The 14,885-nt window shown below is 42.8% G+C and overlaps 1 protein-coding gene across 1 annotated transcript; it reads left to right on the top strand.

Moving 5' to 3' along the window:
* The first annotated feature begins 3,513 nt into the window (after positions 1-3,513).
* Positions 3,514-9,707, top strand: hoxb4a (homeobox B4a). Its single transcript, XM_083677807.1, has 2 exons — positions 3,514-5,137; positions 6,185-9,707. Exons 1-2 carry the CDS (start codon positions 4,711-4,713, stop codon positions 6,523-6,525), a joined length of 768 nt encoding a protein of 255 aa, XP_083533933.1. The 5' UTR covers positions 3,514-4,710; the 3' UTR covers positions 6,526-9,707.
* The last annotated feature ends 5,178 nt before the right edge of the window (positions 9,708-14,885 follow it).

The raw sequence follows: 14,885 nt of genomic DNA, 5'->3' as shown, positions 1-14,885 counted from the left end.
ACAAAGACTGCCAAACTGACGAGATTAATACGAAAACTTGAGTCCACAACAAAAATGCCTTAAAGCACCAGTGGTTTTGTCGCGTTCGCAACGGCAGAGGGGTAATGTGCATTTTATGTTTTTAGATGTATTAGGTGACATGTTGGTGGTGTTGCCGCGCGGGGGGACAGACCCTCTCGTCGCCCCCATCGCAAGGTTAAAGCGACAATGGCGCGTTCGTTCGCTCGACTGATGAAGTTGGTCTCACGCTGTTTTATCTTATTATTGCCTTCCACTTATGGCTCGGCTGTGTACGCGTCGGAGATTGGCTTGCGCCCTTTGGATAGTTTAATGTCCGCCTTTTCCAACGTCGCCCTTTACGCCGTCGGAGCACAGGAACACAGCTTAGGGGAAACCCACGGAAACGAGAAGGGAGTTGCACGTGCAAAGGTATTATGAAGAGGTCACGGGCTAAACCTGTGGCGTTAGAGGAAGGAGAGAAGGGGGGCTTCAGGAGCTCGAGGTGTACGGTGAGACAGTGTGTGTGTGTGTATGAGAGAGAGAAGAGAGGAAAGGCTTGGAGAACCGATAAATAACCGGAGCAAAGACCGAGTCCTGAGTTTAGCAGAAGAGGTGGCGAGAGAGGGGCGAACTCGGAAGACGAGATGGAAATGCGAAGGAGCGAAGTAAGTAAGACATCGGTGGCTTCATTTACATATCGCGGTGTGTGTTGCGCTACAGCAGGTGCTTGCCTGGCTGGGTGAACCACGTGCTTTGTACTGCGGCGAGGGCACCCGGCGTCTCCCCCCTCCCTCCTTATCCATAACGGACTACTTATGACTTGAAAACATCAGCTCTCTGACTCCAGCGGCGAATATAGCACACGGCTGCGTGTGTGGTGATATGGGGGTGAATATTTACCTTTGACTCTACTATGTGGGTGCTCTCAGCCCTGAACGCCTGGCGGTGTAGCCTGTACACATTAACCCCTGCTAGGCAGATGGCCCGGGGTCCCCGTAGCCGTTTAGAGGGGCTAGCTGAGGGGGTGAAGTCGAGGTCGGCGACTTCAGGAGGTGAAGGGGTTAAAGTGGACAACACCGCTGGCTGAACTTTCTCCCTTTATGCCGTGAATACTATAATCGGTTTTCTACACCATATAACTAGTTAAATTGTCATAGTTAGATCTTAGGAGTAAGAATAGTAAGTAGTGTAGACTATCGTAAGTATTGTAGACTATCTGTCGGTCCAGTGGTGGTACAATGTTGATGCCAGTGGTTTAGAAGGCGAAGAGAGAAGAATAGACTCATACAATGTAGGAAAAGGACGATTTGAGAACTATTGTGTTATGTTCAGCAGATTGCTTAGGCCTATTTGTGAATTATGCCAAGCAGGCCTAAGAATATGCAAACGCTAGGGGTGCTAAAGATGTTACTAATGTATCGGGCTTTGTTTTTAGCATTCATTACTAATTATGAAACGAACAAAGATAAATATGGTATAAAGACGTTACCTTCGATCCCACCACTATTTTTTCGTTTTCCTGAAATGACATGGGGCTCTGTTTCACTCGTGGTTTCTTAAATTGAATTTGGTTCCTAATTCAGCAACAAAGGACCCGTACATTTTAACAAAGGCCCACCGACACAATAAAACCACTCATTGATACAAAAACACCTTGAGGGAAGAATGCTACATTTTAGCTGAAAAAGAGGACGAACACATGGCTATAGGATATTAGCAATAGCAATACCCTCGAATGATATTAATAACTTTTGACATTAGATGTTTTGTCATCATCTAAACTGATACACAAACGCACGCACCTCGGTCATTTTAATATCATTATGATTGTTGTTGAAGTTAGTCACATATGACGTGGATTTATTTACTGTAATTTGATATTTTAATTTAATTCAGTATCCATATATTATTTATATATATACTTATATTGTAAACATGGGTCGATATTTTGAAGGATTTGACATGAACATGACTTAAAATGACTCTTGAAATGTAATGTGCACATGTTCATAAGGACATTTTGGCTGAATGTTTGTGGGTTTTAATTCAACAAATGAAGAGTGGACTATCAACTTACAGACAATGCTATTTGACAGGTAGGCCTGCCATTTGTTTTAGAAACCATACATTTAGCTTCAACAGAAACCCTGATTGTGTTGTGACGCCTACAGCATACATTTATGTGCGTTTTGATGAATACATGCTTGAAATTTGAAAGTATACAATTCCAACGCGACCTATCCCTATTACGCTTGACATTAACATTGTTATTAGTACCACGATGAATTCGATATCAAATGGTCTTATTTGGAGATTACAATTGTGATCATAAATGTTCTCTTTGACAGATCTTACCTTATTTATGTAGAAGATATGTTAAGAATCCCTATGGTCATTATATTTCTGTAACTCCGTAAGGTTGGCATCTCCAGAAGCCAGAATCAGCGATACAGTATGTGCTTTTTTCAAGAGGTTTACAAACGAAATGAGTGTCTTGGTGCTTGTTGTGAGGGGGAAACTTGTTAAAAAGGTCGTAAATTGTGTTCTACTTGCTTTGAGGATGTGAGAGGAGCGAGCCATTTTCCCCTCCTTGCATATTTTATTGTTTTATATCCCCCTGCCTCCGGAAATCCCCGTTTGAGTGGTGTTTGCGCGCGAGCTGTAAACAAAAATGACCTGCCATAAAACCCACATGTTTTATTCCAGTTTGTGCGCGAGCCTCTTGACCTTTCTACAGTTGTGTGTTCGGTGACTCACTCTTGCTTTCTTTTGTGTCTTGTCTGCTGTGCGTAAAGTATTTTTTTTGTTGTTTTTTGTTTAATACAGTGCATAAGGAGTTGGCCCTGTCGCGCTGTCAAGTTTATTCAGCTCGCTTTGTGTTCACTTTCTGCTGTCAGATTCTTGGCCTCGGTTTGGGAACAAGCTATTCTCGTTTTTCAAGTGTGAGATAACGCGGGGCATCCCCTAGACTTGGGGAACGCTTTATTACTGAGCTGAAATGAACACATTCAGTTCATTTTGACACGATGGGTTTCATGATATTACGATATGATATTACTGACCAACCCTTCTACGCGTGCGTAATTATTAATATTAATATTATTATTTGTTTTTACAGAGGCTCAGTTACCTAAAAGCAGTTACTTAAAAGCAGTGTATATATGCTCTATGGTATATCTGTTGTGTATTTCTGGCGTTGTGGCCTGTATTTCCAAAGCTGAAATGTCTTGAAAAACGAATAAGAATTAGTGAAACTGGTCCCTATCCACATCATTATATGTTTAGGAACAAAGTACCTCTGTTTAGGTTGTGCTTCGGGCGGAGGCTACACCTTGATACCGCTGTGACGCTGTCCTGACTCTACCTGTCCAGACACTACCTGTCCTGAGAACACCTGTCTTCTATATATACCCTGTAGATCCGGATTTGTGTGAACAGATTCACGGTCACAAATTCGTATCTAGGGGAGTATGTAGTTGATGTATACCCTACGAAACCGATGGACACCGAAGATGCCCAGCTTGTGTTTTGAAACATATATTATTATTATTTTTACACCAAAATCTTTATTTTCCCTAATTCCAGGGGAATCGTGTTGTTATTGTTTTCGTTTATTAATTATTTCAGTGTGAAAATGTTCCAGATAGTTAAGAGATCGTTTTATTTGCCTTTTCAATCTTTCAAGTGATGTGATTTGCTTGTCTTCCATTGAAAGGCGTATTCAGGGGGTCACCATTTCGATTGAGAAACGGTCAATTTGGACAACAAAGGAGTTTTATCGCATGATCACACACCATGCCTTACTCCAGCGATAACATTACACGAGGCAGGTTAATGCGATCCTGATGAGGAAAGAAGTAAAAAAAAAAAAAAACTATTCTTCTATTTGGCAATGCAAGGGCGCACAGTTTCAATTACTATGCAAGGTGTGTAAATTGGTGTGGAGGATGAACGCGGTCTTTAGGGGGGACTGACGGTAGACTCGCTTTAATGCAAAGGTCTAGCTGTGATTTAGGAGGCTTTGTAACCTGAATTAGTTGATGAATTTTCTATCGATCCTAAACAAGCCCAGATTCATCTCTGACAGCGTTCCGCTGCGCGCGGCGCACGCCAGGGCATTCTCTCACCGTTATTAGCGAGTGCATTTAAAAGCTTTGGCAAGGGCGAGCACACGGCATCACTTTACCCCAGCACTTGTTTTCAAAAGCACCGGCCACAAGAGCGAAAACAATTCGTTTGGATGAACATAGCCAAAGTATAGGGCTTGGGGCGCAGCGATTCTTGTTTCTGTATACTGTATATTGACTTGGGGAGGAGAGAGAGAGGGCTGTAGCTCGTCTGCTCTGCAGACCGTTTGAAAACTCCGGTGGTATGTTATGATTTTTTTGTGGGTTTTTTTGGCGTCTCTGCTTCGGGTTGTTATTGTTGTGATTGTCTCCGCTTGCTTATCGTGAGCGTGCCAGCGCGTAAAAAGTATATGCAACATTCGAACGACGCAAACTATGCCCAGATGATGAGCGCGATCTGCTATGCCTAATCCTATTTCCTTATCCGGGAATCGTCAGGATCGACGCCATTGGCTGACGCTGTCACATGGATTCTTAACTTTGTTCACTTGACAGAAAGTAGGAGGGTTCTACCAAACAGGAAAACGAGTAAAGGGAAAAGATATAAATTTTAGTATATCTTGTGTGCAATTCAAAGAAATTAATGGCCATGAGTTCCTATTTGATCAACTCCAACTATGTGGACCCCAAGTTTCCTCCCTGCGAGGAATATTCACAGAATGACTACCTACCCAGTCACTCTCCGGACTACTACAGCGCCCAGAGGCAAGAACCAGCGTTTCAGCATGAGTCGCTCTATCACCAGCGACCGGGCTGTGTCGACCCGCCTTACACGCCGTGCCAGGGTCCGGGGCAGCCCGCGGTGGTGATGTCTCCACGGGGTCACGTCCTCCCCCCAACCGGACTCTCGACCCCTCTCCCGGAGCCAAGCCACCATTGCGACTCGGGAACTCCGAGCCCTCCTCCACCCGCGTTTGGACAGAACCCCCTAAACCAAAGCACTTCGTCAGCCAGCTCTCGGAAGGATCCCGTGGTTTACCCCTGGATGAAAAAAGTCCACGTAAACATCGGTAAGTGCTGCTTAACTTCTCCCCTATACTCTGCGTATGGCGTGCGCCTACAGTTCACCCGAGGTTGGAAGCTGAATGTCCGGTGTTAAATCTATTGCTCTCCCTGAGAAGTAGCCCTTGGTCGAGATTTACGGTCGGCTGTTTGCAGGGCAATATAATTACACCCTCCATAAATTTTTATTGCACCTCTTCGCCAAGTACCTTTGAAGTCTACGCAACCTTGCCGTTCTAATTTCTTTCGAAGAAGGTTTTATGACGGCTACACAAACCCATAAGTTAAGTTTTATGCTTTGGTAATTTGATTTTAAGTGGTTGGACGTATAAACGTGCACTTTCCTCTGTCAACTCGCTATTGTTCAGGGAAAAGTTTTATGGAAGCTAAAATATTCATATTTATAGAGACTACCATAAAACAATAATGTTAAAGCAAACGGTTGGACTCTATTAGGCTCCTTCACTATTATTCTGCAATGATTAGAGTGTGTTAGAGTGTGTGTGTGAGTGTGTGTAAGTGTGTGTATGTGTGCGCTTGGGAGAACTATAGCGCGCATACACAAGACAAATGCGACTTTGCAAAGTCACCGTTATAACAACGTTGACCATATGCGTAATGCAAGTATTGTTGCTTTTGGTTACTTTTTGAACAGTTTTAAATGTAGTTGATCATTTTGGGGGGGTATTCTTATTTGAGACACTGGTTGTGTTTTGTGTAGTTTTACATTTCTAGAATCATTATCCAGCTTCTATTCAGTGTCGTCTATAGCACCCCCCTGCGCCCCCAATTCAAAGAGGCTTATACCAGAGAGACAATGAGCGTTCGTGCCCTTACGTGTGGCATTGTGCATGACATAATCTAACAAGGTTATTTCTTAAATCGTCTTGTACAATATTCAATTACTTTATTGGAATGAGAGGCCGGCCTATAGTTGTTTTGGGGGGGGTCTCATAAAATATACTATAGGCCTGCATGTGCATTCAAAGGCCTATGTGAGATTATTTTCTTTGTGGACATGAGTTGCTTGTAACATACTGCTCTCTGTCCCACAGTGACTCCAAATTACAATGGGGTGGGTGAGCCGAAGCGCTCGAGGACAGCCTACACGCGACAGCAAGTCCTCGAGCTCGAGAAGGAGTTCCACTACAACCGGTACCTGACCCGGAGGCGCCGCGTGGAGATCGCCCACACCCTAATTCTGTCCGAGCGCCAGATCAAGATCTGGTTCCAGAACCGAAGAATGAAATGGAAGAAAGACCATAAGCTGCCCAACACGAAGATCCGATCAAACAACAACAGCTCGACCAATAACAACACAAACTCGCAAAGCAGCGGCATCACAGCGCTAGGCAGCTCTCAGAACCGGCCCAGTGGACCTCCGCCGAGCCTATAGCCCCCGAACCCGTCCTAGCCCCACAGAACCTAACCCAACCCAACCCAGCCTCCCACCATGCACTTTTGAAACCACCGATTGAGGAGGCTCCATGGGTACCGCCATGTCTCACCTCCCTCTTCTATTCAATTACAGGGATGCTACACGAGGGGAGGGAGAAAGGGGGAGGTAAAAAAAAAGAGAGAGAGAGAGAGAGAGAGGATAGAGAAATAGAAAAAAGGAGTGAAGAAGACTCGAAACACAAACACTTCTACTGCTGTGTTCTCGCCATGATCCAGTTCCCTTTTTTATCCCCTGCCCCTCTCCTTCTCTCTCTCTCTCTCTCTTTATCTATCTATCTCTCCTTCCCCCTCTCTCCCTCTCTCTCTCCCCCTCCATTGGAACAGAAGGCGGCAGATAGTTTTCAGATTTGGTGAAGATGGATCCGTGTTTCATCTTTAATCATGCCAAACTCGGACTCATTTGTCATGTTTACTATGCGCTACAAAGGATGAACCACGGGCCTGCCCATTACCTCGACGTCCAACGTTGTGTCTAATAAATGAGCGCCCTTGTTTCGTCAAGAGCCGTTTTCTTATACCGTTTTTTTTTTTTTGCTCCTCTCCCCTTTGCTCAAAATTATTCCCGAATATTGTCCTCCAAAACATGAAGTTTTTTTTTTTTTTTTTTAAAGATATTGCTGAGTAGCAGTTTTTTTTATTTTTTTATTTTTTTTATATATATATGTGTATCGAGCGTTATGCTATGCTAAGACTGACAACGATTGTGAGGTCCGTTGCTAGTTCATTTATACAGGGACTCGTCTTCTCTTTGTTTGAGTAGCATGAGAGACAGGGTGCATTTGAACAAAAGACGGTAAACCATGGTATATATCACACAGGAAAAGTCTTTGCAGTTGAATGATATCAAGCTGGACTGATAGAGACATGTTATGAACCAAAATCTGGTACAAACCTAAGCATTATAAAACACAGCACTACAAATGTACTATGTTGATTATTACCTCAGTTGTACGTATGTTTTTTTGTTCTCGCCTTATCGTTTTATGAAGTGACAGGTTTTGAATTGTGTGGCAAGTATATGCAATACGAGCGGATTCATTTCTTGTAGGTGAAGATGTGTAATTTAAGCAATTGTGAGGCCAGGGTTGTGAGAGGTAAAAGGTGCGTATATTGCATGACTGAATACAAATTTTATCTTTTTACTTTCTATCTGGTATCCTTTCTCGGCACATAAAAAAAATGCGCGCACACTCCGTCTCTTTCTTTCTTTCTTTCTTTCTTGCTTTCTTTCTTGCTTTCTTTCTTGCTTTCTTTCTTTCTTTCTTTCTTTCTTTCTTTCTTTCTTTCTTTCCTTCTGTCTTTCTTTCTTTCTTTCCTTCTGTCTTTCTTTCCTTCTGTCTTTCTTTCTTTCTTTCTTTCTTTCTTTCTTTCTTTCTTTCTTTCTTTCCTTCTGTCTTTCTTTCTTTCTTTCTCTCACTCTTTCTTCTCACCCTATGCCATGTTTGGTAGCCTATATTTTATTTTCACGTGTTCCTTTTATTTACATTCCAAAGAGCAGTCCAGTTGCTGATTATGTCTAAATTGTATTTTCCCCTCCTCCATATTTGTATGTTGCTCTTCTTCTGCTAATTCTCCTCAGTGTCTACCTTATTATTTGTAAATAGTTATAGAAATTTAATAAATGGCTGAAAAAGCATCATTCTATCCTCTTTTGTCCTATCCCTCTGCCGCTTGCTGCTATACAGTGGATCCGCAATCGTGAAATGTGTCGCTCTCTTCAGACCAACTCATAATAGCAAGGGATGTATTCAGAAAAAAAGCAGAAATTATTCAATTTAATTTCACCCTCCCATGGTGGGTTTTTCGTTTGCCTTTCAATGCAGCCTGTCTTAAAAAATCACTGGATATCTCCGCGGTGATTTATACCGTGTGGTCATGAGTGATCCTGCTACATTACGCCTTGTAATCTCGTTTTAAATCACAAACCCCTTGGTTTCACTCCGTTCTCTCGTTAATTTAACGGTGCTCACACCCGCTGCTCGCTGGTGCTGAGAACGAGACTCAGAATATGGATCCTCTGGTTTAAAAAAAAAAAAAAAAGTTAAATAGTTTCTCGGCTCGTGGGCTGTTAATGCTTTAATGAGTGTAATTTTTGCACAACAGTTTCTCGGCGTTGGCTAGCTCGCTGTGTGTTTTTTATATTACAAAGGAGCGGGCCGGAGCCATAGCTCAAACCCTGACAACCAAATAGATAATCAAGAAGACGAATGGCTTCTTTTGTAAGGCGCGGCTCTTGTATTAATTTTCATTTTCTTTTCTTAGAGCAGGTATCGAAAATATAGAGCAGGAGAAAATAACATTCCGTTTGCCGGTGTTGAACTTTAAACAAAAGTGTGGCCTCAAATTGGTCTGCTAGCATTCCGTGGCACTGAGAAGATTTTCTATTACTTGTTCGTTCACATCAGCAAGGCCTCTTGCCACACCGCCCCCTAAATCCATTTATCTATTTTTCTCACCATATTTATGGAATGCTCTCACAAAACCACCACCGTCATATAGGCCTGCGTTACGCTTCGACACAATGAAACAAGTCGAGTCAAAGATACACTGTATCACCATTGACATATATAGGCCTAAAGTCCGATGCCGTATAATTTCGTTGGCAATTTATTTTAGAATATTCTCATTTTCATTTCTGGAAGTGTAGGCCCACTTCAGGGTATAAGCGGTGGGAAGGATCCCACACAGACACACGCTAACTGTGTTCTCGTGTAGGCCCTTGGGCCATAGCTCCACGTTTCAGATGGCCTGTAGTATTATGTCCAAATGTTGTGATTTTCAAACGTCGTTTATTTGAATAGATACATGGGTCCCCACGCATATGTGCCTTCACAAATGGGCCCCCAAGCTCTCCTCTCCTTGCATAGTGAAATAAATGAATTTGCGTGTGGCACCACATAGAATATGCACCTTGGAATTCTATTCTTATCCTCTATATAAAAAATGCCTTCTGCTTTCCAACGGTGAATAGGAGCGAACAGATTTCTAAGGGGGCCCCAAAAGTTCACCGCCATTATTTGCGGACATGGGCCAAGAAAAATGTGAGAATTATACAGAATAACCATTAATCACTTCTGTTCTTTAAACACTTCTTCTCTCCTATTGTCATGCAGCGGCACAACTGCACGGACCTTCTGCCAGGAGGAGAGAGAAGTCTTGGAAGACACTTGAAGATCCCCCCCCCCCTTTTCCAACCACCACCTTCTATTTGACCAAGTCGTGCCACAAGAAAACTTTTTTTTTTTCTTGAAGAAAATTCCCCATTGAATGCCATCGGCAGCAGTGAGAATCTTCGCAGGACCGAGGATGGCAGCGAAAACGAAGGTAATGTTAACTTTTGTTTCGTTTGGATTGTGTGTTGTTGTGTTGCTTTGGGTTGAGAGTTTTATTGCTTTATGGCCCCTGATTTCACAGCCGGGTAGCAGGCAGGCGCGCATTTGGTGAGGTCGAGGGAAGGCTAGCGGGTTTATGGTCGCTTTGATAGGGTGTGGGGGGCGGTTGGAGCCCTGTTGTTGTGTATCTGTGGTCGGTGTGGAGGACAGAGATGAAGATGTGTTTTTTTGAGAGTTTGTGCAACTGTTTACTTCCCCTGCGCTGGTGGTGGCACCTCTGAGATGGTGCTATAGGGTGGCAGATGTCTCTGTCTCTGTCCCTCTCTCCCTCCCTCCCTCCCTCTCTTTCTCTTTCTCTTTATCTGTCATAGTATGCTCTGCTTTATTCAGTGTGTTGGTTCTGCATTTTTAATGCATACATTTGTGTTATCATTAATTCATTATGTTGCGTTCTGGGTGGATAACTTTAGCGTCAAATCTGATTGTGTCGTGTAAATTCGGCGATGGGATATTGTGATTGGGCGAATACATGATTAGAACTCTTAGAATAATATCTTCAACTATTTACTTGTTTACTTCTTGAATATACTTGGTTAGTGTAACTGTGAGTTATAGCTGTTAATGAGTCGGTGTAGGTCCTACAGCTGGTTTTAGCCGGTTCCATATCCAGGTGCGGAGAGGCGACAGAGGCTGTAGCGACTATGAATAATTCGATGCTCAATTGGTCAGGCAAAAATTAAAAGAACGAGTAATGGGGACGGGGGAGCGCTCAACAACAATTTACATCCAAATAAACGACTTGCAGCACACCGCTGAAACGCAGTTGCATGTAGTAGTTTGCTTAGATGAGCACGAATGGCTCAGAAACGCAGTCACTGCGGTTTGACCCCTGCGGATCAATCTCTAGCGGGATTAAGAAGAGGCCAGAGGTTCTGCGCCGTGGCTTCCTGCTCCCTCTGCGGACCCGTGTGGCATGATGCGTAGTCGAGTAACACAAAACAAATGGTCGAAATATTGGTCGAAGGAATGGTCGAAGGGCTGGTATTGAAGGGAGAAAGCAGAGGCAGCAGAGAATGAGAGAGAGAGAGAAAATCGATGTGTGGAACGGCCAACAAAATGGCCGAGAGGGGAGTTCAACCAGGGGACAGGTTTTCTGACCGATTAGGTCCGTTGCGAAGTCACAGACTGACCCTTGGAAACCCCTTGACCCCTCGCAGACTGGACACCGCTCCGTGTTACATTTCCAACCAAGACCCCGGGGTGAGTTAGTCATAACATCGCGGCTCAAGGCGCTGTAACCTCGGGGCACAGTGCTACAGCCTATCTCCTCTCTCAGACAACTCACGTAAACCAACGGGGCTTAAAGAAAACAATCGTGCCCTTGTCCTGTCCTGAGCTGTCTAATGTAGCTGCAGAGGGGGGTTTTCTCTCTGCGTGTCTCTGTGGTTCACTATGTTATAGAATAACCCCTTGGCTGCTATGGAGACGTTTATGGCTTCTGTCCCCATCTCGATGATAGGCCTCACCATGGGTGCGACTGTACATTTCAGCAGCACGGGCTTTACACAGGAAGTCACAAGGCTTTTAACCCCCCCCCCCCCCCCACCCCCCCCACCCCCCCCACCCCACTATCCCTATCCACCTCCCCCCCCCCCCCCCCTTCCCAAAATATAACTGCTATAGGCCTACGGTATGCACACGCCTTGCATTGTGTCACGCGCTCATTCCAGCATTCTCCCTCCCTCCTTGCCCCCTGAAAAACCTCTCCGTCCAAGATTTGTTGGAAGTGTCCACGGCTTGGCCCGTCCAGCGCTGCGGTGCTGGAGCCGGTTGGTGTGGTGCCTGTTTTAGATCACGCCGCTAATTGCGAAACAAATCGCCCCCGCGCATTTGCTGAATTATTATTCTGGAAAGCCGGCGGAGCGGAGGTCAGCGCGAGCAGAGTAGTCACGGAGATATATAGCTTTACGCACGCGAGCTTTGTGTGTGTGCGAAAGGCTGGGAGCTGCTGTGGGCTTTTTAAAGGAGACATGTATTAAGTATAAAAGCAAGGCGCCATTGTTACTCTTGCCAACACTGACCCCCCCCCCCCCCTCCTCCTCCCCTCCTCCCCTCCTCCCCTCATTCCCTCAGCCCCATGCACTGTCCACTAATACTATGTACTGCATTATTCCTGCTGTTTTTGTGTGTTTTGTTTCTGTGTGTTCTTTTTGGATGCCATATTACTGCAGCCATTGCACGTTTGCACATAACATTATGCAGACACATACCTAGTAGGCCTTGTCTGTCATATCGGTTTCATTTGGTGGCTTTTCCCCCTGCCTTATGCGTCCATTGGCTATGAACTCAGGGCTTATTATGATTGTGTGCAGCCTGCAACCACAAAATCAAACTGCATGGAGGGCCAGACTAATGATAATATTACAGCTGCATATTCTAGCCATTTTGCGAAGCCATTTTTGTTTGGATTCAGTGTGGAGCCTAACGGACGGTAATGAACAATGATAATGGATTGTGCTATCAGCTATGGCGGCTCATCTAGGCTTATGACCATGCACTTCTAATGCTAGCTAACTACACACATCCTAGTCCAACTACTACAGATCATATAACTACTACAGATCATATAACTACAGATCATATAACTACTACAGATCATATAACTACTACAGATCATATAACTACTACAGATCATATAACTACAGATCATATATCTACTACAGATCATATAACTACTACAGATCATATAACTACAGATAATATAACTACTACAGATCATATAACTACTACAGATCATATAACTACAGATCATATAACTACTACAGATCATATAACTACTACAGATCATATAACTACTACAGATCATATAACTACAGATAATATAACTACTACAGATCATATAACTACTACAGATCATATAACTACTACAGATCATATAACTACAGATCATATAACTACTACAGATCATATAACTACTACAGATCATATAACTACAGATCATATAACTACTACAGATCATATAACTACTACAGATCATATAACTACTACAGATCATATAACTACAGATCATATAACTACTACAGATCATATAACTACTACAGATCATATAACTACTACAGATCATATAACTACAGATCATATAACTACTACAGATCATATAACTACTACAGATCATATAACTACTACAGATTATATGACTACTACAGATTATATGACTACTACAGATAATAATAATAGTGAAAAAAATACAGATAATAAAAATAGCCTAATGTTAACAACAGAATAGCAATATCCTGTACATGGGTTTAGATACATTCACACAGACACCTACACAAAGACGGTACCCCACAGAATGATGCTCACAATAATTCACGTCCTTCAAATCCTTCCGTTTATTATCTAAATCCCACTAGTTTAGTAAACTACCGTCCATACCCTACATTTCTATCATGCTTTAGCAGGCTTCGATACATTTAACATGTTGATCAGAAAGTATACAGTATTGATTCAAACAGTCGAAGCAGAGAAGGGATGATGGGAGGTGCGGGCCACACGTCTGGGATGAAGGCTGCCGTCTTACAGTGGTGTCTATGTCTCGATCTGAATATATTTCATAAAAGGTTGTGTGCGTCCTGCCGGCTCGGACAGATTTACGATCCCCAATAAAAGCCGGCAAGTCGGCCTCCGTAAATCAATCTCCGCTCCCTGTACAAACCTAGACTTTAGCAAAATGCTGTGTTTACATACCTAGAGTTCAGCTGTGATTTTCATTGACTGGAGCCATATTATTTTGAATAATGTGGATTTTATTATTATAAGGCTATTATTATTATTATTGTTATTGTTATTGTTATTGTTGTTATTGGTATTGTTATAACTATTGTTGTTATTGTTGTTGCTACACCTATAATCAATAGTAGGCTTAGCCCTGTATATTATTTTTTTATTCCGCATATTGTCATGAAATAGGTTTTTATGGCCAATTCAGTTTCTTATTTCTAAGTGCCGATTTATTCTCCTCTGGAGTGATTAAGTTAATAATTTACCAGGGAAAAGATTGGGCTATTCCCATCGATCATGGATTAGTTATAGACCTCGACTTGCAATGAATTTAGTCTTGTTTCAAATCCTAAGTCGTTAATATTACCATTATTACTGCTATTATTGTTATTCTCATTTATTACTGTCTTTTATCTTGTTATTTATATCATTCCATTCTGAGGAGTATTCGTTTATTGTTGTCAATGTAGCTATCTTTGCTGCTGTTTCATACTGTGATTCGTAGCCTATAATTTATAGCCATCATTAATTATGCTATTACAACTGCAAATATTTGGTTTGAATCATGTGGGAAATCTTGAGAAAAAAAAAGAAAAATTCTATTGTGAACGTTTCCAAGTGGTTGATGTTTTCCTTATTGTTTTATCGATTAAAAAAAGCTACATCAACGATTTGATCTGATATGCACCATTTTATCACCATTTTATCGTTCCATTCCGCATGTATTTCCATGCGTGCATTGTTCAAAAAAAATTTCCCCCCGACCGCAAACATCTTGAAAGAACCTGCTGGGCAAAAGTCATATCTGCAAAATAGCTTATCTACCCGGCGTTGATTTCTTTCCCAAATAGTTCAGGGTAATTACATTTGATATCAGCCCCTTTCTTTTGTCGCCAAGTAGTTATTTTCCCTTCGAGCTGTTTTAGTTTATATGCCTGCATGTACAATATTTCCGGGGAAAGGGGAAGCCGTGTTATTGCTATACACTACTAGGCGAAGCACAGAGTCTATCTATTGTCTGACCTTCACGATTCCCCGTTAGACAGAGTTTGGTGTTTTTGGACACAGCCTCGAGCCTATTGTTGTGTGAGTCCGTGCTGCTCGGGCGGAGAGGCACACCAGAGGAGTGGTACCATTGTTGCTAAGTGCTCGCGGCAGGGTCTCTCCCAGAGAACTCTCTCCTCGG

Source organism: Argentina silus, assembly GCF_951799395.1.
Source record: "Argentina silus genome assembly, chromosome: 9".
Classification (NCBI taxonomy): Eukaryota; Metazoa; Chordata; class Actinopteri; order Argentiniformes; family Argentinidae; genus Argentina; species Argentina silus.
The sequence above is the reverse complement of the archived record's forward strand: the minus strand, read 5'-3'. Positions and strand labels throughout refer to the sequence as shown.

Bases quoted from the DNA above. Each gene is read 5' to 3' on its own strand.
- hoxb4a (XM_083677807.1), top strand. From the start codon at position 4,711: ATGGCCATGAGTTCCTATTTGATCAACTCCAACTATGTGGACCCCAAG. The intron at 5,138-6,184 runs GTAAGTGCTGCT...TCTGTCCCACAG, and splicing joins AAAAGTCCACGTAAACATCG to TGACTCCAAATTACAATGGG.